The sequence below is a fragment of the Chionomys nivalis genome, chromosome 7 (genome assembly GCF_950005125.1).
Source record: "Chionomys nivalis chromosome 7, mChiNiv1.1, whole genome shotgun sequence".
Taxonomy (NCBI): Eukaryota; Metazoa; Chordata; class Mammalia; order Rodentia; family Cricetidae; genus Chionomys; species Chionomys nivalis.
Window position 1 is genome coordinate 94,110,785 of NC_080092.1, and position 27,881 is coordinate 94,138,665.

Below are 27,881 nucleotides of genomic sequence, written 5' to 3' on the forward strand. Positions count from 1 at the left end.
GGAACCAGATTTGAGGCTTGAATGATACTAAGAATCCCCAGGATGTCGAGATCCTGCCATCTTCCATCTCCCTCCCCGTGTTGAGTCTTGGTGGAGAGAAGAGGGTATGCGGTATGATGGGATCAAAGATGAGCACACAGGACCAAACTGACTATCTGAGGCTGTGAGCTCCAGGGGCAAAGGTCCAGCCTGGCTGAGGTGGGACAGACAAGGTGGACCTGGGACATGAAGGACCTTTGCACTGCCTGCTGGGCAGAGCCAGCAGCCTCTCAGCGAGTGAACAGTTGTCACTGAAAAGTCAGGAGTTGTCCATTTTCCTGTGACTTTAAACCCAGCGGGGTTGCCAGCCAGGCCTCTGCCAGGTGCTGCCCACTGGGCAGTTTTTACCTGCTCATTCTGGGGTCCCAGTGTGTAGATCGTTTTCCGGAAAGGCCAAGCTGTTTTGAGCAGTGACTCCATAGGCCATTCCTGATGTGTCCCGACTTCTCAATTCCCTAGCTGCACGGAATCCGTTAGGTCCTTTATCTTAAGCTGCTTCATCGGCCTTGAGCTGGCCATGGAGGTGGCTCTGTGGGTAAGGGTGTTTGCTTCTAAGTGGACCTGAGTTCAACGCCTGCAACCCGTGTGGTGGAAGGAGAGAACCGTGTCCTGTAAGTGGTCTTCAGACCTCTCCAGGTACACTGTGGACAACACTCCTCCCACTTCGGCCCTCAATAAATGTCATTAAAAATGTTTAAGTGGATGTGCTATGGATACTCCCACTTCATAAAGGCTGCGTGACACTTGAGAGACCAAACACTGGGTTCTGATGTGTGGCAGTCACACTAACACACACACACCTTTATCAATTAGCAGAACAGGACAGGATGCCGTGGGTCCAAGACAGAACAGAGAGCCTCGGGGGTGGCATGGAGGAGCATACGTGGAGGAGAGCTGGGTCCGGGCAGGGCAGGCAGTAGGCCCCACGCTGACTTGTTATTGGGCCAGTAGCCTTGGGTGTCTCCTCAGGTTTTGAGAGCTGAATTAAAATGACAGTTTCAGGTCATCTGAGGAACAAGGTCTCCTAGAACATGAGACCTGGACCAGGCCTGGTGACTCACGCCTGAAATCCTAGCATTCCAGAGGCTGAGACAGGAGGACAGTTATCAGAATTCAAGATCAGCTTGAGAAAGGGGTGGGGTATGGTCTGCGGTGTGGAACCCCTAGGTTTCTCTGGTACAGTTCAGAGACCAAAAACAGCCACGTGAGTTAGAAGGTGGGGGGCAGTCAGCGAAGCTCTCCTACCTGCATCTCCTGGGTCTGTGGAGCCCGTCACTGTGCAAGTCCCCGGAAGGCCTGGTGGGAAGGCTCCTACTGTGCCGCGGCTGCTGACTTCTAGGTCAGTCTGGGGTGGGCAGATGGACTGGGAGGGAAGGGTATCTCTTGCTCCAATACCCCAATAGTTCCTTCTTACCCAAATCACTGAAGACAGACTTCAGGCCAGAGTAGCCCTAATACTCTCAGAGGGTTCCCACGTGCCCCACCCTACTCTTAACTCCTCATTAAACATGTAGTCTTAATGAGCCTGTCTGGGGACAGTGAGATACGGGTGACACTCTAATTATGCCTTTAATTGTTTCCCAGGGAGAGGATGAACAGGAAGCCCAGATTTCTGTCGACTCTGGAGAACTCAGCCAGAACTCAGCTCAAGAATTCCTTTCATTTCCTTAAATTTCCAGAGAGCCAAGCAGGGGCCCTGTCTAAGCTTCTTAGAGCCAGCCGGTCTGTTAGAGTGTGGGTGTGGGGGAGGCGTGGTCTGAGATGGGAACCAGGGTTGTAGGTGGAGGGGTCACCTGGTTCCCACACCCAGGGCAGGCGCACCCTGACCTGTTTCCAGAGATGCGCCCAGGGCAGAGGTTGTCAATGATTTCCGATTCTACACTGTGGTGCAGCTTTGGCACGCGTGGCCTTGGTGGCTCCAAGGCTGCACTGAGCCTGAGGGGCTTGTTATCTAGCAGCTCTGGAATATGGAGGTCCTTACTGAGCATCAAGGCTGAGCCCGAAGCATGCCATCTGGAAGTCTGTTCTCCAAGACAAATGGTGGAATGGGAAGGAGGCCATTTATGTTTGCTCCCTAAGTCCCGGGGCTTGCAGTATCTTGCATGAATCCTGGGGCCTGAGGACAGGGCAGTCCCATCCCAGGAACACATGAATAAACCCTGCGCCACAGGCTCCACCCCACCCTGCAAGAGCAGCAGCTCTCCCATTTTACAGAAAGGGCCAAGGAACAGAGGGGCCCAGTAACTGAGGGGGCCCCCAACTGGTAGGTAGCCCTGGAGAAGACAGAGCCTGCAGGGGCCTGCTCAAGCTGAGAGGCACAGGAGGCTTTGTCCCTCCAAGAGTCCTGAAGGTAGGGTGGCCGCAAGCAGGGAAAGAAGCTACTTTGAAACTCACTGAGGGCCGGGCGGTGGTGGCGCACGCCTTTAATCCCAGCACTCGAGGGAGGCAGAGGCAGGCGGATCTCTGTGAGTTCGAGGCCAGCCTGGTCTACAAGAGCTAGTTCCAGGACAGGCTCCAAAAACTGCAGAAGAAACCCTGTCTCGAAAATCAAAAAAGAAACTCACTGAGAAGCCTCTGGTTGACTGTAATGGTTCAATGGTCAACTTGAAGAGATCCAGAATCGCCTGGAAGAACCTCTGGGCGTGTGCGTGTGCGTGAGAGAGAGAGAGAGAGAGAGAGAGAGAGAGAGAGAGAGAGAGAGAGAGAGAGAGACTGGGTTACTGGAGGTAGGAAGAGCCACCCACTATGGGTGGCACCACTCCCTGGGTTGCCCTCCTAGGCTGTATGAAAAGAAGAGAAAGTGAGTCGGGCCCCAGCACTCACTGCCCTTTCTCCTATGGACTGGGCATGATCAGTTGCTTCAAGCTCCTGCTTTTGCTAGAACTGAGACACTGACCAGTTCCCCACACCCTGAAATAAGACCCCAGGAAAGAGAGGCAGACACCAGGGGTGCTAGGTGGAAATTTAATGTTTTCTTACTGCTTTATCAATGTCATGGAAAAAAAATACAAAGTTTAGAGTCTAGAAATGACCAGGTAGATTGGGAGGGGGCGTGTGCTGTTGGCCAGAGGCACAGGTCTGTGGCTCTGTCAAAGCCTACCTATGTAGGAACACCAGTCAGGAGCCCAGTGAATGTTCCAGGGTCAGGATCTGGGAGGACTTTGGAAGGAGAGCAGCCCATGGCAGGCCACCACCCTCATCTGGCCAGAATCCTGCTGTAATTTAGCTTGCTCTCTCTCCAGATTCCTACTGGTTATACTAGACCAGGAGGTGGGCTAGCCTGTTCCCAGCACAGACACCCCTGGGGCTCAGGCCCCTGATTCTGCTCATGTTCTGGGTAGAGTTACAGGAACCGAGCAAACAGATTTCAGACAAGCCATCGGGAGCCGTGGTGCATACCTGTAACCTCAGCTCCTAGGGTGAGGCTTGGCTCCAAGATTGAGGCCATCTTGGGCTACAGAGACCGTGTCTCAAAAAACAAACAAATAAAAACCCACTTTCCTTAACTTGGAATTCAAACTGAATACAGTCTTGCTAAGCCTGGCCCGTTGCCCACCCCAAGTTGAAAGAGGTTGAGAAGGGAAGGAGACCCTGCCCACTTCAGAGGAGGGCAAGGGGAGGGAACCACCTGGTCAAAACACAGCTCACACTTCGGGGAACAATGTATTATTTAACGGTCATATTCCAGAACTTTCCTACATAGTCCTCACTCAGCTGTTAACAGCTATGGAGGTGGGTTCATGGACAAACACTGGTGGCGGCTGCCCCACATGGTTCAGCCTGGATGGGGTCTGTACACCCAGACTGGAGTACGCTAACAGTCACTGTGCCACCAAGACAATCTTGCTAACAGGGTTACAGTCCCCTGGTAGGGGACTGACACTGCTCTACTCCGGTTTAAATGTAAGAACAACCAACAAATGCACCCATAGGGCAGAGCCAGCCCTTCCTGCTCCTAGTGCCACCGAGGAAGGGCCCCTTCTTAAAAACCCAAGAAGCTGGGGCCTGGGGGAGTTCCTTCTGCCCCGTCACCCTGTCCTGGCCCCTCAGAAGGACTGTGGTTAGTGTATTGCTTGAGGCTGTCCCCTGCTCCAGCTGAACCCTAAGAGCACCAGGCTTCCAGTGAGGAGCCAGGGGTGGAGGAAGATCCCGGACATGTGGCCACCCTACCTCCCTGGTCCCCAGGGTCCATGACCTTGGCGAGGAGGCCACACCCGGCTGCTCTGGCATTGCTATGGGAACACAGACTAACATCTGGCATCCATCTGAGGCCAGGCTGGAAGCAAGGGGCCCAGAGAGAGAAGAATGAATTCCTGCTGGGACACAGCTCTGTCCCAGGCTGCTGCGATGGAGGAAGGACAGGTCAGAGTCAGGCCATCAGTACCCATGCTACCTCCCTGGCACCCCAGTCCCCGAGGTCCAGGGTCTACTCCAATATGAGGCTCTTAGCTGCACCTACATAGGAAGGTCAAAGGTCATCGTGAAGGCAGCAGCAGGGAGAAGATGTAGCCCAGAGTTGTGGAAGCTACCGTCAGACTTCTGTCCAGCTCAAACGCGGATCTCATCTTCCTCCTCCTCTTCATCCATGAAGGAGAATTCCTTGTCTGGCTGCCTTGGGGCAGCAGCCCGGGCCCTGTCTGGGCCTCGGAAAGCTGGGCTGCGCTCCTCCAGGACACCTGAGGTGCAGCTGGACAGGGAGCTGCTGTCCCGGGTGGTATAGCTGCCCACGCTGCGTGCTGAGCTGGGGCTGGGGGCTGCTGCCGCCCACCCGTCATCCTCCAGAGCATGTGGGGGCAGCATGGAGGTCTGGTCCGAGCTGGCCTTGCTTTCCTGTCTTCCTAGAGGAGGAGCTACCTCCAGCAAAGGGGGTGCTTGGACCATGCTGCCGGGTCCTTCTTGGTCACGGTAACCGCCACCTTCTTCCTCCTCCGGGTCCCACTCATCCTTGTCCATGATGCTGAGGACATCGCCCAGCATGGAGGGCCCCAGGTCAATGTGGAAGGACATGATGGACTCAGCATGCTTCAGCCCATAGCTGGCCTTGGGCACAACGGGTAGGTCTGTCAGGTCTCCAAAGGCCTGCTCGTCAAGGAGAGGGTCAGGAGAGTGGGGGCCTGTGGCCCCATTCCGATAAGGACCCACCTCCCCTGAGCCAGTCTCCTGGCCACCATCTCCAGCATCTGCTTTCTTCACAGGGCTGGACGACAGGCTCTTGGGTAGCTTGCTGGAGCCCTTCTCAGGGGCTTCCTTCTCATTGAGCTGTGGCAGGGACATGGCATTCTTGACAAACAGTGCTGAGTCCCGCAGGGAGCCCAGCATGTCTCTCTGCTCCCGGTCCCCTCTGGTCACGGACTGTGACCGTTTACTGCCCCGGAACTTGCGGGACAGGAGGCTGCGTTTGGAAGACGAGGAGGTGGAGGCCTGATCATCGAGGGACTCCCCGTCAGCCTCACCTGCCTTGCTAGTGAGGAAGGAGGTATCCCCGAAGGCATCTCCAGCCCGGCCCACGTGCATGGTGTGGCGGAAGTCACCCAGAGGGGCACTGATCATCTCAGCTGTGAGGTCCACCCGGGAACGGCGCTTGGAGTGCACAGAGCTGGACACCAGCTGCTTGAGGATGGGCATCGTGCCGGCTGGGAGGGGAGGCGGACACTCCCAAGGTAACAGGCAGCTGTGGGGTGAGATCGGAAGTCCAGCAAGCGCAAAGGGTAGGCAGGGTAATCAGAGGGCTGTAAGCAGAGAACAGAAAGCAAAGGGTTAATATAGACGAGCCTCACGATGTCCACGCACCAAAGGATCACCATTTAACCCTTGACTTCTCATCAAAACTGCTGGAAAACTGCCAGTAGTGGCCTTCCTCATCTACGCCTCCTAACGGAAAGATATTTATAAACTGGGCAAGAGGTCGGTAGCAGAGACATATTTTTCTCTGACACCTGAGATGGAAATAATCTCCTCAAATTCTACACGGTCACCCCCATCCCTGCCTGAGCTGGACTGTTGTTTGAACAAACCACCTTAAACGGCAGTTACAATCCCAAACGTACTAAAGCAAACAGGGTCCAGACAGCCAGTGGTGGACAGGAGCTTCCTGCTGTCTAACCTGGATCCCTGTGGAGTCGGTGGACACCTCAGCCTGAGTCAGAGAGAACAGAATGGCCAGGCCAGGCCCAAACGGAGCCTGTCACTTCACACATGTGGGCGACTGGCCAGCCTCGCTCTTTCTGAATCAGAATTAGGGTGGGGATGCAGGAACCCACAGAACCAGCTCCCTGACCTTCCAGCTCTTATGGGGTGCCACATGCATGAAGATTCCTGCCTGTGACATCACTGTGAGGCCCCTAACTCTGCTAGAGACTCACTTTATCTCCCATCCCCTGAGGAGATGAAGCTGGGGGAAACTCCCTCCTGGTTTCTTAGATGGGACTCTAGATGACTTTCTTTTGGGAAATGCAGGGCCCTGGGTGACTAACTAGAAGTTCAGGGACAGCACAGGGGGATCTCAGGGCACAGCCTCTGGCAAGGAAAGCTTAGTGTCAAGGTCCCAAACTAGGTCCTTTTCCCCCAGCAGAGCAGGGGCCCCTGGATGTCTGCCCCTTCCCTCCCTATCCCACTGACAGCTGGACAGCCAGGTCTTACTGGGACACACCAGTTGCACTGCAGGGCTCAGTGAGGCCTGGCAGGCTTGGGCTGCTCCCGCTGCCCCAGGCCAGGCCACCCAGGCCACCTGTCCCTTCCTGTTTGTTGCTTAACTGGTCTTCCAGCCTGCCCTATGCCTCTCACTCTTGTTTTTGCTTTCTTAGCTAAACAAACAAATGACCCCCCCACCCCACACCCCCAAAAACCCAACCACAGTGACACCCCCTCCCTGCAAACCTCCAGGACTGTTTCTGCTACCCTCCAGATGTCACAGTCAGCCACCCACCCTTCCCTTGCTCTCACCCTCCCCGCTTGCGTTTGATACGAGGCATCCTCTTCTAACACCCCAACATCCGGTGCCCACAACAACCCTAAGGAGGGACAGTGCTGCTCCAGAAGGCCTCCATATCCAGAGTTAGTCCTCCAGGCCATCTGCTTTGCACAGCATTTTAAATGTCCCCCTCCTGAAAGGCACCTGTTACATCACTCTGTCCCTGCCAGCTGGACTCTAACCTTCCTGTCAAGCTAAGGCTTCCAGAGGGTTCTAACAGGTCCCAGTTCTAATTCCTGTCTAGCACCCGTGTCACACAGCTGGATTTCAACATTTAAAGTGGGGCCACCACCACCCCAACCTCATGCAGTCCTTCAGTATCTCTCCGTCTGCCTTCATGTCAGCCCCTTTCAGCCCACAGCACAGCCCCTGGGCGCCTTGCTTGACCTCTCTTTGCTCCCTGCATCTTCCTTCCCCTACAGTCTGTCATTCCAGTCAAACAGCCAGTCTGATGGCCACCTCACCACCGAGAGCAGCACCCAAGCAATTACACTAATGGTCTCAGCAAACACCAAGAGGAACCAGACACAACGGCAGGTAGATCTACTATACAGGTGACCTGGGCCACCTTAGAGTCAGGGAGAACCCTGAGCAAATTTTGAGGAAAACTCTCTTTAGCCTAACAAAAAAAAGGGCTGAGGAAATGGGTAAAATGCTTGCCACTCGAGTGTGAGGACCTGAGTCTGGAGCCTCAGAATCTGTGTAAAGCCAGATGTACCTGCATCCTTCCACCTACAGAGAGACGGCAGTCAACGAATTCAGACACATGGAGGCTCACTAACCTGACCTACACAGTGGTTATCCAGAGACCCTGTCTCAAACAAGGTGGGAGGTTAGGTGGGAGGTTCGCACATGGACTGTGGTGTGATGTGCGTGTCATATACATTTTTCTAAGTGTGTGGGGTGTATGTATGTATGTATGTATGTGTACAACATGCATGCAGTGTCCAGGGAGGCCATAAGAGGGTGTTGTATCCCCCGCAACTGGAGTAAAAGCTGGTACTAGAAACCAAGCCTGGGTCCTCTGGAAGAACAGCAGTGCTCTTAACTGCTGAGCCATCTCTCATCCCCACACCCCAATTAGGAAACAAAAAAGGGAAAAACAAAAGGAGGCATAGTCTCTGTCATTAAAATGTGACCCCGGCCACCCCTCTGTTTTCTCTGCTACCAGGTGAACAGAAGGTTCCTCACCCAGCGTGCTAGACTCCCACACTGCTGAAAGGGACACCAGACTCTTCCATCTTTCGGGTGAGAAAGCAGGGTCACTGAGGTGGTGACTCAGCCTCAGCTGGGTTCACACCCCAGTGAGCACTGCCAGCCCAGGGTGAGCACCTGCTAAGGCTTTCTTCTGATTCTGGGTACTGTACTAAGCCCTGTTTGCTGCCCACCACCAACGGAGTGCCCCCTACCACTTGCCCAGAAGGTCCGGGAAGGAGCCTGCTTGCTGCCTCTAAAAACAGACTCATTTTTCTAGGATGGCCTAAGGATTCATGGGGACAGTCAATTTTTTTTTTTAAATTGGGGGTGGTGTTGGCTGAGTGGTAGGTCATTTGCAGCACCCCTGATCTCTTCTAAGATACCAGCAGCCTCCAGCACCATCCCAACCCCCTAGTCATGGCATCCGAAATGGTCAGGGTGCCTATTCCCTAATTCCCCCGGAGGCAAAGATGAAAATAAGAAACAGGAACACGAGAGCGAGGGAGAGGCAGGAGGGCACCCACGATTGTAACATTTGTGAAAGGCCGCACTGTTAAGTCTAGGAACCCGTCCCCCACAAGCTTGGCCATACTGTGGTTTCCCATCTGAAGAGCTCAATAGGAAGAAAAGGTGGGGGACCCGCAGGCTCGGCAGCCCGGGGTTCTCCAGAGATACCCGCGCTGCCAGCCAGAGGGACCACGTATCCAGAGTGTAACAGTTAGAGGGAAGGAAGAGGCCTTCAACATCTCATTGACTGACTCCTTCCCCCAACACTGCTTTGCCAGTGGGGTTATAGAGAAAGGGAGAGTAGGGACACTTAATGAAAATCAGTGTGGCACTTCACATCCATGCATGCCATCCTAGGCCAGACCTAGAGCCCCTTCTCTGCCTCCTGAAGAACAATGCAGGTCTGCGCAATGCTATCTACCTCCTGTGATCTCGTTCACGAGACCAGGCACAGGTTGTGTGGCATGAGACAACATTTTCCAAATCTAGCAAGAAATTCTCCTAAATTCTCCTGTCGCCCCGGTCGTAAGATGAGGCTCATCTTCCAGGGTCTCAGAGTTTGAGCACAGCAACAGACTTTAGGGTCAATGAAAACTTAACCTTGAAGTGTTGGCTTCAAGGGCCCAAGCAACAGCAAGTCATCCAAACTTCTAACAGACAGTGTTTGGGACTTACAAGGTGGTCAGGGACTTTGGGGGAAGCAGAGCGAGGGCCTGCCTGGGGCTGGCCCTGGAGGCCTCCACCTCCCTTCTGAAAGGGATCAGACCTCAGGGGCTGTGGCTTTGGGAGGAGTGTTGCTAAACACCATGACTCAGCTCTGGGGAAGTGGCTAAAACTGGCTGTCCCATGAGACCAGGTGGGTACCCCGTCCCACCCGAGGCCACAACCCACTTTCCTGGGTAGACAAGGAAAACTGGCCAGCAGCTTGCAATGTTCCCTAGTCTTCTTGAGCCTTCAAGGGCAAGACTTTCTGGAACCGGCACCTTCCCTAGGACACCAACAAGCCCATCCACCAACCCCACACACAGCCAGGACTCTGGGAGCACAGCACAGCCTTTGCTTGGACCTGTCGCCACCCTCCCTGGAGGGATGAACGGTGAAAAGTACCCTCCCAGACTGGCCAGCAGACTGACAAACACGTCAGGCAGCACCAATATGTCCCACTCTAAATGCCCAGGCAGGGAGGCTGGCCTCCCCCTCTGCAGCTGACCGGAGGCTCACCCCAGTCAGTGTACAGAGTTACACATGCTTCAACGCCCACCACCACTGCCAAGGGCAGCCACACCCTCTGTCCGTCCTTTCCTGGTTTCCCTCTGACACCAGCTCCAGGCAGTGTGGCCGGATAGAAGAGGACACTAAGCGTGGTTACTTTAGCCCCTCGCCCGGATGGACTGGTTCTGAGAGGCTGCATCTGCCATTCCTTCATTTGCTCTCTCACTCACTCACTGTCTTATTCCAGACCCCCACAATACTGACATTTAGCCACCCCCCTGTACCTGCAAGGATTCCTTCTGCACCCGAAGACTGAGCCAACCACAGTCTGAAAACCGTTTGCAGGGGGAAAATCTACAGGGCACCAAACATGTACACATATCCTTTACTGTAAACAAAATTGACAACTCTATCAACCATTCCCACGCGTTGTGTGTGCACAAGGAACCCAGAGCCTACTTGAAGGACACAGGAAGACGTACCCAGGTTATATGCAAACCATGCAATTTTAGACAAAGGACTCATCTGAGATCTGGGTATCTGAGGGGATCCCAGAACCAATCACCCATGAATACTGAGGGATGACTGTGTTCTTCCAGGCCCTGAAAACAGAGCAGTGACAATGGCCCATTATCATTCCCAAGGCACACACAGATGGAGACTGGGGAGGGGTGTGTGTGCAACAGGGGGACTGGGTGATGCGAGCAAGTGTGGAAATGGGGACAGAGCGGAAGAGCCCACTAGGGAAGGGGTACTGTGAACTGAACCCTGAGCAGCCAGGAGGCAGCCTGTGAAACCTGGGCAGACAGAAGCTACATGGCATGTGCAAAGGCCCTGGGGTGGGAACATGCTTGTAGTATTTAAAGGGTAGAATGAAAACCCACATGGTCAGAGCACAGGCCAGCTGAGTTTGGTCCTTTGTGCTGAATATAAACCAAGGACCTTGGGAAGTTCCTGGTGGCATTAGACCTGGAGGTCGTGGAGGAGGGGGAAACAGAAATCCAGTCCGAGTATTTTTTCTGGAGTTTAGGCATGGAGGAGGCAAGCCATGAGAGTGGCTGGGAGGACACCGGGGGACACATTCTGGGAGGGTTTCAGAGTTGTGGCCAGGGTGGGTCAAAGGGCAGCCTCCATGGGGACTCCAGGGATCCGTTCCCAGAGCTGAGTCATGCCTTCTCTCACAGAGACAATGCTGTACCTGCCCCTAGGCAGGACTTAACTCTGTCCAAAGATGAAGTGTCCAAATGTCCTGTGCTTCTTTACATTTAAGGGGCAAGAAAGCCAGGCTGCCGCAGGCCGCACCTCTAAGAGAGACCAGCAGCTCTGGCTTTTCTCAGGAGAGAGATCTGGTATTCTCCGCAACACCCGCTAGCCTTTATGAAGTGAAGACAGGGAGAGGCCAGGGCTGGGCAGCTGAGGGACAGCAGAGCTGTGGGGGCTTTGCCACACACTGTTAAAGAGGAGGACTTCTAAGGATTTGTGTGGTATTGTGGTTGCAGAAGATCCCGGTATCTCAAAGTCTGCTGTTTGTACAAGGAGCTTGGGCTGTACTTATTTAAGATACTCTCTGTCCCAAACAGTCCTGATTCCAAGAAATAAAAGCTGGGGATGAATCATGAACACTCACCATCACGACATCATGACCCCACTTCCCACCCCATGACAAACATCTAAAATACCTGGGCTGGGCGAGGAATCAGGCTTTAAGAGATGGGAACATCACATTAGGGGACTCAGCCCAGACTACAGGTTGAAGTCTGTTTTAAATCCTCCTCCAGATTCCATCTGCTGAAACAGAGGCGCAAAATCAAAAGCGTGGAGGTACCATGTAAGAAACACCTACCTGAGCTGGGCGGTGGTGGCACACGCCTTTAATCCCAGCACTTGGGAGGCAGAGGCAGGTGGATGCTTGTGAGTTTGAGGCCAGCCTGGTCTACAGAGTGAGTTCCAGGACAGCCAGGGCTGTTACACAGAGAAACACCTCTTTCTAAAGAAACGGAAGGAAGGAAGGAAGGAAGGAAGGAAGGAAGGAAGGAAGGAAGGAAGGAAGGAAGGAAGGAAGGAAGGAAGGAAGGCCTACCTGAAATGTCCTTTATGTGTATATAAATTCTTGTTTTTGTTCTTGTGTTTTTGCTTTTGGTTTTTGTTTTTTCTGATTTATTGATTGACTGATTGAGACAGGGTCTCACTATGTAGCCCTGGCTGTCCTGGAACTCACCAGTAGACCAAGCTGGCATTGAACTCAGAGATCTTCCTGCCTTTGCCCCACACGTGCTATGGTGAAAGGCATGCACCACTATGCTCAGCTCCGCATAGGTTAAACTGCCAACCATGCAGTAACTACTAAGGCTTAGTTTTTTGTCCTTTAAGAAATAAAATCAATAGATGGACAGCCTTCTAGATCTGCAGATTCTCCACTGGGGACTCGATCAGAATACAAGTGCTCAGAACAGGCTGGGGTACACGTGTGTGGCAGAGATGGGTGAATCCTGGGAGATCCCTGTCAGCCAGGTTTAGTGAGAACCTGCCTTGAAAAGTAAGGCGGGGGCTGGAGAAGTGGCTCAGTGGTCAACAGTGCTGGCGGGGATGGCTGGGTTGGATCCCCATCACCCACGTGGTGGCTCCTAACTGTAACTCTAGTCCCAAGGGACTCAATCCCCTCCTCTGGCCTCCACAGGTACCAGGTATGCATATGGCACACATACATATCTGGACATAAAACACTTATAACATATAAAAATAAATAAATTTAAAAACAAGTTTTTATAAGTAAAAGAAATGTGGAGGGAAAAAAAATGTGGCGAACTGGAAAGATGGCTCAGCAGGAAAGTACCTGCTGCACAAACCTGACTTCCCATGGCACAAACCTGACCTCCCGAATCCAGTCCCTGCAATCCACTGACAAGTGCGTGCCCCTCCCCCACCCAAGCAACCATCAAATACAGACACATATATAGACTGGTACACTAATCATAAATAAAATTAAGTTTTTATAAAGGTGGGGAAAGAGGGAAGGCATTCTGACGTCCAGCTCGGCCTCCACACGCATGCCCAGGCGAGCACACCCCTCCGCTACACACAGAACTACTGAACACGTAGAACCCTGAACAATGCCATACGGCTCTTTTCACAGCATCCACATCTCATCTGGTACTGTGGGAATCGAAAGCTTAGGCGCCCCTTGAGATCTGCACAAATATTAGGCTGTCTCATGGAAGGGACTGGAGCATCTGTGGACTCTGGTGTCCCAGGGGACCTGGAATCAATCCACTGTGGACACCGAAGGACAGCTGTGACGCTCTGCTAAGTTCTTCCCACACATGACTGGATTCTTGTCACGTAGCCCAGGAGCAGGGGTGGGTGCTAAAATGTAGCTCTCTGGGGCCACAGAGGGGGTGGGGTAAGGACAGGTGACTTGCCAAAGGTCACAGAGTTCGGGGACCCAGGTGGTATGAGAACTCACATCTCTGACAACCTGAAAGTTTCCCCCAAGTAACACTTGCAAATGAATCAGCCCCAGGGAGATGTCAGACCTTCCTGTGTTGTCTACCAACTTGTCAACTGAGAGCCAGAAAAGGTGTATGGGGAGGGGGGCACGTTTCCACAAGGCAGGGACAGTCATAGCACCGCATCCCAGGAACTGCTCACATCCTAACGACCTCAGGACGGGTGGCCGAGGGGCATAACTGTCAGGGAGCTGAGGAACTGAGGCGGGGAGCGGAAGTAATTCAGCCACCTCCACATCTGGAAACAGACCCCATGGAACTGTATCAAAGGAGAAAACCCCAAATGCACAATTAATCACCATCAAAGCCTTACTCACAAGAGGACAAGCAGGGAAGAACCAGATGCTTTGCAGTAAGGGGCGGGCGGGCTGAGAAAATGAGGAAGCAGAAGGTTCGTGGAGAGTCACGAAACCATGAGGGGTGGGGGCAGGGGTGGGGTGCTTGTCCAGAGGCCATGCAGCCACATGAACAGTTCCCCAAACAGCAGGCAGTGGCACACAGAGGGGGGCATTTATCCATTCAACTGCTTGTATATGCAATCCCTGGAAAGGACTGGGCTCAACCCTTTTGAGAATAGGTTGGGCTCAAGAGGCGAACTGACTAAGGTTCTGCGTGGTGGTGCATGCTTTTCGTCCCAGCACTTGGGATGCAGGGGTAAGTGGCTCTCCGTGAGTCTGAGACCAGCCTAATATACACAATGATACCCTGTCTCAAAAAATAAAAAGTTTCCTGGTGCTCACTCACATGTGCATGCGTGTGTTCATGCATGTGTGTGCATTTTATGTGTGTGTGCACATGGGCACTATGGCACACTAGTAAAGGATGACTTACACAAGTCAGTTCTCTCCTTCCACTGTGTATGACCCAGGTATCAACAGGTTATCAGACTTGTGGGCAGGTGCCCTTACCCTCTGAACCACGCCCCCAACCACACACACCCTTAACCATGGCTTCCAGGAATCAATCTCAGGTTCTTGTTCTACTTTCCTGACTGAGCTATTTCCCCAGCCTCTCCTCCCCAAAAGTTCCCTTTAATGTGGTGAAACTTATAATAATAATAATAATAATAAAAATTCCAAAGCATCAAAGGCTTAAGGAAAAGACTTTAATTTCAAACTCTTCTCCATTGTCAGGGCGCAGCATCTCTAAGCGGGACAGCATCAAGGACCAGTGGCTCTGCACCTCAGCAAGTGCTCTCCTACTGACAACTGTCCCTCCCTCCTCCTCCTCGTCACCCCCAAGATTCATGCTTTCTGCTAAATGTCTAGGGGGTAAGAGTGGGCAATCTATGATATAAAGCTCTGGGTGCTGGAGAGATGGCACAGCAGGTTAAGAGCACTGCCAGCTCTTCTGGAGGACCCAAGTTCGATTCCCAGCACCCACATGGCCGTTCCCATCTGAAATGCAGCCCCAGGGAGTCTGATGCTCTCTTCTGGGCTCTGCAGGCACTAGGTGCACTTGCATGCACGCAAGCAAAACAGCCATACACATAAAATAAAAAAGATATAAAGATTAAATAGACTTACTCCTAGATCTGCAAAAACCCGATCACCTGTTCCCTCCCACACACTTCCCACCCCCAGAAAGAGAACTCACTCCCCAGCAGCTGCTTCCTGGTGCTCAACCCCTTTTCTTGGCCAAGCAGGTGACCGGTAACCATGCCCACCCAACAGAGACTGGCCTCCAGCCAGCACCTCTAGAGGTCAGCCACCCCCAGGGACAGCCTGTCAAGAGACACTCCCGGCAGGTGAAAGCCGGGCTTTTGCTCCTCCCACAGTCCCAGCTTGGCCACCCCATGCTATGAGGCAATAGCATGAGACAAGGGGAAACAGGAAAGGGCAGGGGTCACTCAAGGGCGAGGAGCACAAGGTGTTCCCTTCAACTGACCATGCACAGGAAAATTCTGGCTGTCAACTATTCCCCTTTACTGGGTAGCTTCTGTGTGTCTAGCACCAGGGCCAGGAGAACAGGCACGCAAGCTTCTGCACCTCAATACAACCATGCCGGAGGGTGTCATGCTCACCCCTATTTTAAAGGAAGGGGATTTGAGGCTCAGGCAGGTCAAATGTCCTCACTCCCTCTCATAGCTTCTGAACCAATCGATGGAAGACCATCTCTAGCCGTCCTTGGCACACATACACTCGGAGAGGCTCAGGAGCATGGGCTTGCCTAAAGAACACGACTAGGATCAGAATCTGCTTTCCCAGCTCCCTGATTAGAGGTTTGCCCTAGGGACGGCTCAACTTCATGCCTCCCAAGGTCCTACAGAGAAGGTAGCAGAAAGGACCCATCAGAAGTTCAGGCCAGGTTTCTCCTGGGTACTTAGGAATGGGGTCAGCACAAGGTCTAGCTTCAAATTTTCCCAAGGAAGCCCCGACCCAACACTGATCTCAAGGAGGAAGGTCAGAATCCTGACCCAAGGCAGTCCTTTAATCTTCAGATCTAGGCATCTACTCCACCTTTTCCAGAGGCCAGTCAAGCCAGGCTGACACTGCCCAAGCAGAGCCAGGGCACACATCCTGCTTCCTAAAGAGAAACATCCTGTCTTTGATGGCTCCTTCCGGGAGGGGAAAGTGATTGAGGCGCCAGCATCACCCCATGCTTTCCACAGCTGCAATGGGATGCACATGGCCTGGCCATCCCTGCTTGCTGGGGTGAGGTAGCAGGATGCTGGAGCTGGGCGGCCGTAAGTTAGCCAGGGCAGGGACCACAGAGTGAATCAGGCAAGGAAAAAAGCAGTCCTCCATAACAGAACATCTCTCCAGTTCCCATTTTCCACCACTTCTCCATGGGTGTGTGTGTGTGTATGTATGTATGTGTATAATTTTATATTAGTCGGGCGGTGGTGGCATATGCCTTGAATCCTTTAATTTCTAACATGCTTTAAATCAGAGCACCTGGAGGCAGAGGCAGGCAAACCTCTGAGTACAAGGCCAACCTGATCTACAGAGTGAGTTCCAGGACAGCCAGGGCTAACACAGAGAAACCCTGTCTCGAAAAACCAGAACTAAACAAACAAAAAAGGTTTTATATTTACTTTTTAATGTGTACATATCTGCATGCAATTTTTGCAGGTGTCCAGGGAGCCCAGATCCTGTGGTTATAGGCAGAGCCCAGATCCTGGGGTTATAGGCAGTTGTGCGGCTCGTGATGGAGGTAATGTTAACTGAACCTGAATCCTCTGCAAGAGAAGAAAGTGCTCTTGGCCCCAAGCCACCTCTTCACCCTCAGGTTATTAAACACTCCACACCTGACGTCCAGCAGAGTGGCCACTGGCTTTGTGTGGTCGCTGAGCTGTTAAATACTCCATCCTGGAGGCTGGGGAGGCAGCTCAGTCAGCAAACTACGCTCTATGCAAGCATGAGCCCCTGAGTTCGGATTTGTGAGCGTCAATATAAACACTCTGGCAGAGTGGCACGTGCCTGTGATCCCAGCACTGGGTAGACAAGAAAGTTCCTGTGCCAAACAGGTGACAGACCCTATCTCAAAAGATAAAGTTTGAACCAGGCGGTGGTGGCACCTTTAATCTCAGCTCTCAGGAGGTAGAGACAGGCCGGTCTCTAAGTTTGAGGTCAGCCTAGTCTACAAAATAAATTCCTGGACAGCCAAAGCTGTAACACAGAGAAACCCTGTCTTGAAAAAAAAGAAAAAAAAGAAGGGCTAGACAGATGATTTAGGGGCTAAGAGGATGTAAAATTGCTCTTAGAAGAGACCTGGATTTTGTTTGCGGCAACTACACCAGGGGCTTACCCCTGCCTGTAATTCCAGCTCCAGGGGATTGGAGGGCTCCGGCCTCTGTGGGCACCTGCACCCCACATGTGCACATGTTCATGCACATACAGTTAAAATAAATACATTAAAAGCATAACGAAAACTTGACTTTAAAGCTCGCATACTTCCGTGGGGTAGCAGAGCTTTGGATAGTTCCCCCTCGTTACCCAGCTAGGACCTTGCACTGCAGACAGGGAAGAAAGCCCGCCATTGTTCCTTCTGGAAATTGAAGGCGCTCCTGGGCTCGTAAATTACACACCACTTCAAATGCAGTCCTGATGCCCCCAGTGTCCGTCCAGCCAGTCTCTCATAAATGTTTTATTCTTTGGTTAGACTCTGTAACTTCCATTTTTCCCTGAAAATGCCAGCTTGAATTTATTTCTGTAAGATTGCTGGGAAAAAAAAAAATCAGTTCTTTTTCTTATTGTCCTTCTGTTTTCAGGATGCTGTGCCATCACAGGGTTCCAGCAACACAGGGTGACAGTGCCCAACGTTCGGCACCTGCGCCTTCCCTTTGTTTGTCTCAGTCTCTAGCTCCTTTTTTGCTTCATGTTTATGTTTATGAGACAGGTTCTCTGTGTAGCCCTGGCTATTCTGGAACTCACTCTGTAGACCAGGCTGGCCTACCTCTGCCTTCCTGGCGCTGGGATTAAAGGTGTGTGCCACCACTGCAGAGCTTCTGTTTCCTCTTTGGGACAGGGTTGTGGCCCCGACTGTCTTGGAACTTGCTACACAGACGGGCTGACCTCAGACTGTCAGCTATCCTCCTGCCTCTACCTCCCAGCTGCTGTAATGAATGGCAAGCATGTATCACACCAGGCTTTCATTGAACTCAAACTAAAATGCAAACACAACCTCTCCTTCCAAGCCTGAGGTCTGCATTTCTCTGGTTACTAAAAATGACTGTTTTTTTAAAAAACAAACAAACAAACAAACAAAAACAAAAAAAAAACTGTAGCATTGTAGCTCATACCTTCTCTAATGGAAACTGCTCACTGAAGCTTTTTGCCCATTCCATTATTGGCAGGAGGGGCTTCCCATTTTCCAGTGGACTTGCCTGGTTCTTTAAATCTTAGACATAGTCTGCAAATATTTTGGCTAACTTATCATATGCCTGTTTACATTATAGTGATTTACGCTTTGCCAAGTGCCTCATTTGTATGTGGTCCAAGCTGCTCCCTGTCTTCTGGCTTTCATCTCACCAATCAAAGACTTCTCCTCCCAAGGGAGAACAAAGCGAGAGTATGGGCAAAGGCAAACTAACTAGTCACAGGAGACAGGACAACCCCACCAAAGAAACGCGGAAAGTGCAGACGTCTGTGACCTCTACAGAGTCACAAAAAAGGGGACACAAAGACCAGCAACAGGCAAGTGCCGGGCCTGGAGCTACCAGCGTGGGAGCCCAACTCCTCAGTCTAAGGCAGGAGGGACACAAGTTCAAGTATAGCACGTCATTTATGCCGTAAACTCAGGGTAAACCTAGGCAATGTAGGCCAGAGCCTCTTTCAACATTAAGTCAGGGTTACAGCTCAGTGGTAGAATGCTCACCTGGACCCTGTTCACACACACACACACACACACACACACACACACGCATGCACGCACGCACACACACAGAGGTAATAAATAGTATTATATAAAATATAAATATAACATAAATAACAGTGAAAACAAGCAGGAACAACCAAGTTAGCGAGGTCAGGGGTTCACACCCATAATCTCGGCACTGGGGAGGTAAGGTGCGTGAGGAGAACTGAGGTAGCCTGAGTCGACTGACGTGAGTTCTGGCCTAGCCTGAGGCACAGAGCAGGATGTTATCTGGTTTGTTTGTTTTTGTTCTTTAAAAACAAATCTGGGTATGGTGGCAGATCTTTGTGACTTGGTCACAACCTGGTCTATGTGGTGAGTTCCAGCCCAGCCAGGACTTCACAAACAAGCAAACAAAACAAAACAACACAGAAAAAGGGCTGGAGAGATAGCTCAGTGGTTAAGAGCATTGGCTGTTCTTCCCGAGGACCCGGTTTCAGTTCCTAGCACCCACACTACAGTCCACAACCATCTGCAACTCCCATCCCATCTTCAGGCCACCTTGGGCAATGCACACACACGGTGCAGATGTCTATGTAGGCAAAGCATTAATACACATAAAATAACAAAACTAGGAAAAAATAACAGTAACAAAGAACAATAATTTTCCTGAACTCTTATATAAAACCAGCTTTGTTGTAAAAATTGGCAAAAAGTAACTGAATATGGCTTTATCAGATATTAACTTCTTCCTGATCCGGTGTAGCTTGGGCCAGCTTCCACAAGAGCTGTTCTGTTCCTTGTTCTGCTTGTTTCTAAAGCAGATCCGGAGTCTCACCATGCAGAACAGATTTTGAACATCCAGCAGGGTGAGGGTCCTTGTTCAACTGTTTCTTCTAAAGCTGTCCTGGCTTTTCTAACCTACTTATTCTTCCATCTGTATCTCAGAATAAGAAAGGGATGGACATCATCCACCTGTCGTCCCAGCACCGGGAAGGCTGGGATAGGAGGATTCCAAGTTCCAGGCCAGCTTGGGCCACAAGAGGGGAGGAGAGAAAAAATCTTGTCCCATCTACGACAATTGTCACCACTGCACGGAACACTACAGAAGACACAAAGTGTTTCCTTCGCACCTGGCATTCCCATGATATCCTAAACCTAGTCACCCAATATGGTAGCCACCAGCCAGGAGGGGCCACCAAGTGCTTAAGCTGTGGCTGGTATGACTTGGGAAACAAATTCTTAACATCTAACTCAAATTATTTTAAATGTTAAATCAGACTTTTGGTTCTTTTACAGGAATACTTCAGCGTGTTGGGAAAACCTGAGTGTGTGGCTGTTACTGTAAATTTTCTGAAATCCAAACACTAATCAAATATTTATAAATTTTTGGCATCCAGACTACAGTACACAGTGTGAGAGACAGGACGGATCCTCAAGCTTTTCTATCCCCCTCCCCCATAGGGTTTTTCTGTGTAATAGCCTTGGCTGTCCTGGAACTCACTTTGTAGACCGTCTAGACCTGCCTGCCTCTGCCTCCTGAGTGCACCACCACTGTCCAGGGGAAGCTTTTGTATCTTAAAGAACATAAAATATACCACAGGTGTATGTATTTATTTGAGATGGGTCTTATTATGTAGTTGGGGCTAGCCTAGAACACACTATGTAGAACAGCCTGCCTCTATCTTCCAAGTCCTGGAATAAAGGTGCACTTCACCATGTCCACTGACTTTTTTATTTGTGTGTGTGTGTGTGTTGAGCCACTTCCCCAGCCCCACCACTTCAAATTTTCAACAAATGCATGGAAATGGCAATATTTTTTTGAGTGTGCTGGGTTAATTTAAAAATTCATCTTTTTTTTAATTTTTAAAAAAAGTAGGCTGGGTAGTGGTGGTGTACGCCTTTAATCCCAGAATTCTGGAGGCAGAGGCAGATTTGCCTAGATCTCTATATGTTTGAGGCCAGCCTGGTATATAACGCAAGTTCCAGAACAGCCAGGGTTACACAGAGAAACCCTGGCTCAGCAAATGTTTATAGAAAGTTAAAGTTACGTGTATGCCTGGCCTTCTATTCCTTCACCGGGAGAAGTGGGAGTGGCATTCAGAAGTGGGCAGAGAAGCCAGGGCCTCACACATGTCAGCATGTGTCCTACCACTGAGTCACCCTCGGTTCCCAGTATTATGTTCCTAGCAACAGCACTGTCCTACAGTTACTGCCATTGTCACCTTCTCCAGGATTGACAGATATTCGTCATCATCTCCAACATACAGATATTCCTGCCTCCCCCCAGCGCTGGGAGTACTCGCATTACAGATGTCTGCTACCACGTCCCACTCAAACTTGCAATCCTTAACATGTATAAGGGTGTACAACTCCAAGACCTGCGCCAGGCCGAGAAGTCCGGGAAACACAACCTGGCAGGGCTATCAGCCCTGTACTTGTGAGAAAGGAGGGATTGCTGTCTACTTTGGAATCAGGAGTCGTCTGGAATGATGCCTCCCAATGTTGGTCCAATCGACGGACATCTCAGATGTGAGATGTCCCCTAGACTCAGGGAAACAGCCAGACCTTGCACCAGGGGATCCTCTCCCCAGTGTACAGGTCGCAAGAAGTCCGGGGTAGACCACCCCCTCCAGGTCCTAGATGCACTGTTCTCATTAAACTGTTTTGGGTACTTAAGCCCCTTGTGCTGGGCATCTGCGATACCAAACACCACAGTTCAACAACCGAGTCTCCATCCCATAGAAAAGAAAGCTGAGGCTTACAGAGTCCATTTAAATCACCCAAGTCACATAGCTCCTAAAGATGGAGCTAAGAGGAGAATCAAGACAACTCTGCGTGTTTTCCACTCTGGTATAAAGCATATTGGAGGTTGGGGGGGGGACCTCTCATGGTTGGGCCCCAAGTCTTGAAGAAGTGGTGGGGACTACAGGTGCTGAACACCCAGAGGAAGCCCAGAGCTCCACAGTTTCCTGTTAAAAATCTCCCCAGATCAACAAAGATAAAGACACTTGTCACCAAGCTTGATGGCCAGGGCCCACATAGTGGGAGGAGAGAACCGAGCACATGACAGTGCCCTCTGACCTCCACAGTGTCACATGCCCCACCCCCATTCGTGTGTGTGTGTGTGTGTGTGTGTGTGTGTGTATCTCAGGAGTCAGAGACGGCTCGGTAAGAGTATTTGGTACTCTTGCGGAGGGCCAGAGTCTGCTTTCCAGCAAGCAAATGGAGGTGCCCAAGTCTAACTCCAAGGAATCTGGCTCCCACTGCAGGCAATTCACACATGGTGAACATTCATACATGCAGGCCAACACTCATACACATAAATAAAAATTCTTAATATCACCAGGGCTGGTGAGATGGCTCAGTGGTTTAAGAGTACTAGCGGCTCTTCCAGAGGACCTGGAGCCGGGCGGTGGTGGTGCACGCCTTTAATCCCAGCACTCGGGAGGCAGAGGCAGGTGGATCTCTGTGAGTTTGAGACCAGCCTGGTCTACAAGAGCTAGTTCCAGGACAGGCTCCAAAACCACAGAGAAACCCTGTCTCAAAAAACAAAAAACAAAAAACAAAAAAAAAAAAAACAGAGGACCTGGATTCAATTCCCAGCAACCACTCCAGTTCCAGATAATCTGACATTGTTATACCAATGTGCATAAAATAAAGTTAAATAAAGTTTTTATTTTTTTAAAAAAAATCACCAGTCTGGGTACTTCATTTTCTACCATTCCAGAGAAAGTTATTAATCCTGAGAAACAGACAGTAAGACAGGGGGTGCACCTTCGGGGAGCCCTTGTGAGCTGTGCTCTAGTCTCTGCCCTGTATCCACCTCTATCCTCATTCCAGAACCCTCTGCCTTGAACCAGGGGAAGGAAGCCAGTGGGGGTGGGGGGGTGAAGGAAAAGGCTTCTCTCACCCATGGCCTGGGAATGTGGACTGCCCACAAGGGAAGAGAAAAGGAGCCAGAGCCTGCAAGGGACCGGAAACGACAACTGACCAAGGAGCCAAGACATAGCACAACCAGTGCCCCACGGCATCCGGCGGCTTCACTTGTTTACACTTCCCTTCCTGGAAACGTGGGCTTCCAGGAGTCTGCCACCACCAGTGAGGGAACAGGAAAGGGTGTCCGGTGGGGAAGTGAGCTGTCCCTATGCAGGACAAGCTGCCCGGGCCTAGAAGTGGTCCTGCTGTTGGTGGCAGCGCTCCTGTTCCGAATCTCATCTCACAAGGAAGCCACCGCACTTGAAACCAGATCCGCCCCAGGCCTGGCTCAGTTTCACTTGTCTCCTGGGAAGTGGTACTCAGCCGAGTGGAGACTTCACATCTCCTAGGAAGTGGTACTCGGCTGAGTAGAGAACACAAGGGCACTGTGGAATCTCCAGGGAAACCAAACCCCCCAGGAAGGATGGCCCATCTTTCACTCCTGATTTTGGAGCTGGGGCTAAACAGGTCAAGGGCCAGAATCCCCAGGTCATAATCTGGCTCACCACACTGAGCTTGCTATCTGTGCCTCCGTTTCCTCATAGTTTTCAAAGCCACCTACCTATCTTAAGGTGAATATGTAACAGGCTTAAATACATGGAGTATTCAGTCAACACTGGGCAAGAGGTGACATGAAGACCACACTGAGATGTGCTTTCTCAACTGGTACCCCACGTCTCAGGTGTTGGGGAGACATCCAGCATGCTCAGTGACACAGGATCCTCGGTCAGCCCTGGGCACACTTGCACACACCTAACCCAATAGGTCCCAGGGTGCGGCATGAAGCTGACCCCTAAAGCCGGGGTACAGAGTCCATCCTCACTGCCACCCAGTAGCCGGGGCGGGGTCGTGAGGCAACCCTGCCTGTGGCTTTAGCCTCCCCTCTTCTTCACCTTTGACCTTTGCTGATGCAAGATGGAGAGGGCCTGCTCTTCTCAGGCAGAACTCCGTCTCCCTCTGATTTCAGTTCAGTAAGGATGGTAAGCCCTCTCTTTCTTCCCTAGGATAAGGGTAAGGGAGAGACCACACCAAAATCTAGGAGACCTGGATGCTACCAGCAACAATATACAGACTTCAAAAGATTGCCAAACCCCTAGAGAGAGCAGTTCCTCCCGAGTCCTCCACACAGGGTACCATTAGCCTCTGTTCCATCTAAGTTCTTCTTCTCCAAGCCTTAATCTCCAGGGACAGAGCGGGACCAGAGCAGAGTGTCCCTCTCTGAAGCTTCAGGGTCTGGGAAACATTCTGAAGAAAGGAGAGGGTTATAAAAGAATGGGAGTCTTGGAGGGATGCTTGCAACGCAGAGAGGAAGTGGTGGGGCTGGGGAGAAGTTGGGACATAAGACCTGCTTTCTTGTCTCATCTTGGAAGATCGAAAACTGGGATCTCTAGACTGAGTTCAGCTACTAAATGGAGACAGAAGAAAGGAGAACCCAGAGACAGCGGGGAGCTGGGGTGATGTCAGCTGGCATCATCCGCCACCTTGATAACCAAGGCAGAGGGTGGGGACCCAAGCAGCCGTGACTGAGCACCAAGACATACAACGGTCTCTCTTGCCCGGGCCCTAGGATTAAGGGGAAGAACACTAGGTGTGCATACATGATACCCCCAAACTGTTTACACCTCAGACTGAAAAGGGAGACCCTACCTCACCAGTATCAGGTAGAGGAAGCTCTGCTTGCCAGCATGCCAGCACTGTCCTCCTGGCACTGAGCCGGAGGAGCAAGCTAGCGATGCCTGGGGTGCAGGGAAGAGCTCTAGTGTTCCTCCACTGGAAGGAAGCCCAAGGCTCCAGAAGGCCCACTTTAAAGCCGGGGCTTCACCAGGAGTAGGAATGTGGAAAGCTAATGGCTGAACTTTCACCACCAGGCAAGTAGGCAGGGCTACTTTTAGCCATTTTCCTGTCCCTCCCTGAATGACTGTCCCAGGCCCTGCCCAGACTCTGGCTGACATGGGCTGAGCCTTCCTGAGGCACTTCAGAAGCTGGAGTCGGCAGTCAAGGGACTTCTGCTAAACTACTGCTCAACGTGTTCCCTGGCCCTGGGACTTGGTCCTTTCTCCCAAGGTTGAGGAAAAGCATCTAGACATTAGGTCAGAAGCCCTAAGCATAGCTCGGGTCCATGCTCAACTCCCAGGGTGAGATTGCTCAACCCCTCTCCACTCCCCAGCCTTATCGCTGGCATCAATCCAGCTCCTCTGTTCTTCTGAGGGACAGACTCCTCCCTCCCCCCAACAGGGGCAAGCGCCTAAGTGTCTGTGGGATGTCCTAACCAGAACAGCTGGAGTTGCTACTCCAGGGCCATCCAGGATGCTGGCCTTGGACCTCCCTCCTCTGCCAGTTCCATCCAAACTTCAAGGAAAGGGGGAGGCAGGGAAACCAGGAGGAAGAGAAGGAGACAGAGACACCAACATCAGACACCTGGCCTGCCACCGCTGGGCACAGCCTATCCTGGTCATAGAAATCAGCTGGGGAAGGGGGTGATCCTGAACCAGAGGCAACCCAAGGACCTTCTGGAAAAGATCTGAAAGGAGGGTCTGGGATTCCTTTTACAAGTCAACATCATAGCACACCCCCCACCCCCAGGGACCACTGGAGGTTGCTTGCAACTTCCTGCTCCGAAGTTTGGATTGTCAGTTTCAAGAGACCATTGGGCACACACAGGCTTAGAACAAGGAGAGCCAGCTTGTGTGACAAACAAACTAAGGGGGAAAGGAGGGCTTTAAAAAAAGACAGAAGCCCCAGAAAATGGAAGGAACGCTCAAATGAGTAGTTTGAGTGTATAGGACAATGAGCACCTCAAGTGAGCAAGGGACCCTGTGAATGCTGAGAACTTACCAGCGGGGGCAGAGACATTCCTAAATCACCATTGCTTGGGAGCAGACTCACTTTAGCACACCAGCTCCCCAAATCCCTCCAAAGGCAGGTCCCCAGGACCCCCTCCCCCCCCCCAGAAGCTCCCCTCCATGTCTCCCGATGTTCCCCAAGGTGGGAAATCATTGAGGGGCAAAGTCCCAGTTCCGAGGAGATAAACCCATTAATCAGTAGTCACATACCGGCAGCTGCCCAGAGCTGGTAGCACATGGCAACACACGCAGCACAGTCCCAGCTACCCAACACGGACGGCAACTCCTGGGCCCCTAGTGGATGTCCCATTATTGCCAACTGCCCTTGGGCTGCCCAGAAGCCTGGCTCGGCTCCAGCACAACCCGGCCTCCTTCCCAAGTTCTGGGAGAAACCTGTAGCCTGCAGCAGAGTTCCCCCTGCTGTGGGCCCTGTCCTTTGTTCTTTAAAATTCACTTCACCCCACTGGTGGTCCCCTCCTCCAGCCTGCCCTCAGAAAAGGGCGGGAGGAGCTGCTGCAGGCGTTACTGAAAACCCAGACGGGGCAAAGAAGTTGCGTGGCAGAGCCCCCTTGCCAGGGGCCTCTCATTGTTTATGCTCCCCCAGGTCTCTGGTCCAGATGGCTGCTGGGGGTAAGGAGGGAAGTACCCCATCCTCTCCGGAAAGATTAGACAAGGGGCTTCAAAGAGACGCCCACAAGGGCTCTTTGCCCATTTCACTGCTCGACTACCTGAGCAAGGAATGGAAGCTGTGGGCCAGAAAGGGACGTGGGAGCCGGTCAGATTGCAAGAGGTGAGCGTGTTGGAGGGGGGAGAAGTTCCCAGCCAAGAAGAAAAGAGAAAGCATTGTATTTCCTCCTCATTCTCCCTGGGAGAAAAAGAAAACTTCCGAAGCCCAGGCCGCAGTATTTCATTGGGCAAACACAAGGAACCTGGTTTGAGTTAACAGAGAGGGAGCGCCCCTCCCCCCTCAGGCACACACTCACGCAAGTCCCACCGTCTTCTCCCAGGAAGCTCAACCGCCATCCACCCCTCCAGTCTGGGGCACTCACCTACAGCAGCCAGAGGACCCCTTAACAGTCAGAGGCAGCTCCTGCAGGCGACACCACAGACATAGGAGGGCAGATTTGTTCCCCCGGCTGGGGGCGCTCCAGGAATGGGGAGGAGCCAGAGACCAGGATCGCTGCTCCAACGTCCCGAGCAAGCGGTTAAATCATTAACCGACCGCTACCTACCCGCCCCTGAACAAGCCTCGAGCACGGTGCTCGGGGAGCAGCCGGCGCGCGCGCGGGGCCCCAGCGTAAAGCCTCAACCGGGTTGCAAATGGGGCGGCCAGCTCGGGCAGCCCCACCCCGCCGCCGGGAGCCTGCGCCTCTTGCGGCCTTGGCCTCCAAGTCTTCCGAGGGAGGCGGGCGGGGCGGGGGAGGGAAGGGCTTGTGCGGGCCGGGAGGGGGGGAGTATTTGTTCGCTAGGCTATGGCCTTCCAGACGGCTCCTGCCCTCCTTCTCCCGGGCCGGGCGACACCGGGTGGCGCCTACTGCGGCGTGTGTACAAGCCGGAGAGCGCGAGTACACCTCTCTGCCACTACACATGAACTCGGCTGTTCTTCATGGAGAAGTCTGTGCGAACACGCCCCCCTCGGGGTGACCGCGATTATTGTGTGCCTGGCCCACGGCAACACACACCCCATTCCTGCGCGAGGGGGTGGACCTTTAAAACCTTCCCACTCACCCCACCCGGAGCAGCTCCCGTGGCCAGATTGGCGAGTCTTGGCGACGCTGAGCCCTGTTGTCACCCCTTCCTTCGCACATTGCGATTTTCTGGGACACGGTGTGTGGCGTGTGGCTCTGGATCCAGGACACCCAAGATGCCCCTGGCCAGCCATGCCTACCAACGCTGGGCGCAGAGGTTGTGTGTGTGCGCCCTGCTCTTCGTCTCCCCATCCCCGGGGTCTTTCTATCCTCTCCACGCGACCAAGGATCTCGAGCCAATCCAGGCCTCACACGGTTGCAGGACCACAAACGGGTGCCCATCGCCTACCTCGGTCCCCAGCTCCCCGAGCGCGGGCGGGACACGGCTGTGAACTCCCCTCTGTGTGCTTGGCGCCTGGGCAGGGCTGACGACCCATGGCAGCACCGGCGTTTGTTTCCTCTGGCTCCCGGGCTCCGAGTGTGCTAGGCTCTGGGACACTCCCCTCCCTGGCTCCGCCCAGCCCTCCCTCCCTCACCCCTCCGCACTTATGTCACGCCGCCGCAGCAGCCAATGGCTGTCCCGGAACTCAGCCTGACTGCTCGGCCTCCCAGGTTCAAACCTAAAAGCCTTAGACTCCCCCCA

The 27,881-nt window shown here is 52.5% G+C and overlaps 1 protein-coding gene across 4 annotated transcripts; it reads right to left on the minus strand.

Annotated features, from left to right (window-relative positions):
- Positions 1-2,970: 2,970 nt before the first annotated feature.
- Cdc42ep4 (CDC42 effector protein 4) lies at positions 2,971-27,723 on the minus strand. Of its 4 annotated transcripts, XM_057776675.1 has the most exons (3): positions 26,600-26,943; positions 11,605-11,710; positions 2,971-5,768 (listed from the first exon to the last, which is right to left on the minus strand). In XM_057776675.1, the coding sequence occupies exon 3, from the start codon at positions 5,662-5,664 to the stop codon at positions 4,588-4,590; it is 1,077 nt and encodes a 358-aa protein (XP_057632658.1). In that variant the 5' UTR covers positions 5,665-5,768; positions 11,605-11,710; positions 26,600-26,943; the 3' UTR covers positions 2,971-4,587. The 4 variants fall into 4 exon arrangements, with proteins under 4 accessions (XP_057632658.1, XP_057632656.1, XP_057632659.1 ...); XM_057776673.1 differs by lacking the exons at positions 11,605-11,710; positions 26,600-26,943 and adding an exon at positions 27,588-27,723; XM_057776676.1 differs by lacking the exons at positions 11,605-11,710; positions 26,600-26,943 and adding an exon at positions 27,279-27,299.
- Between the last annotated feature and the right edge of the window lie 158 nt (positions 27,724-27,881).

Bases quoted from the DNA above. Each gene is read 5' to 3' on its own strand.
- Cdc42ep4 (XM_057776673.1), bottom strand. From the start codon at position 5,664: ATGCCCATCCTCAAGCAGCTGGTGTCCAGCTCTGTGCACTCCAAGCGC.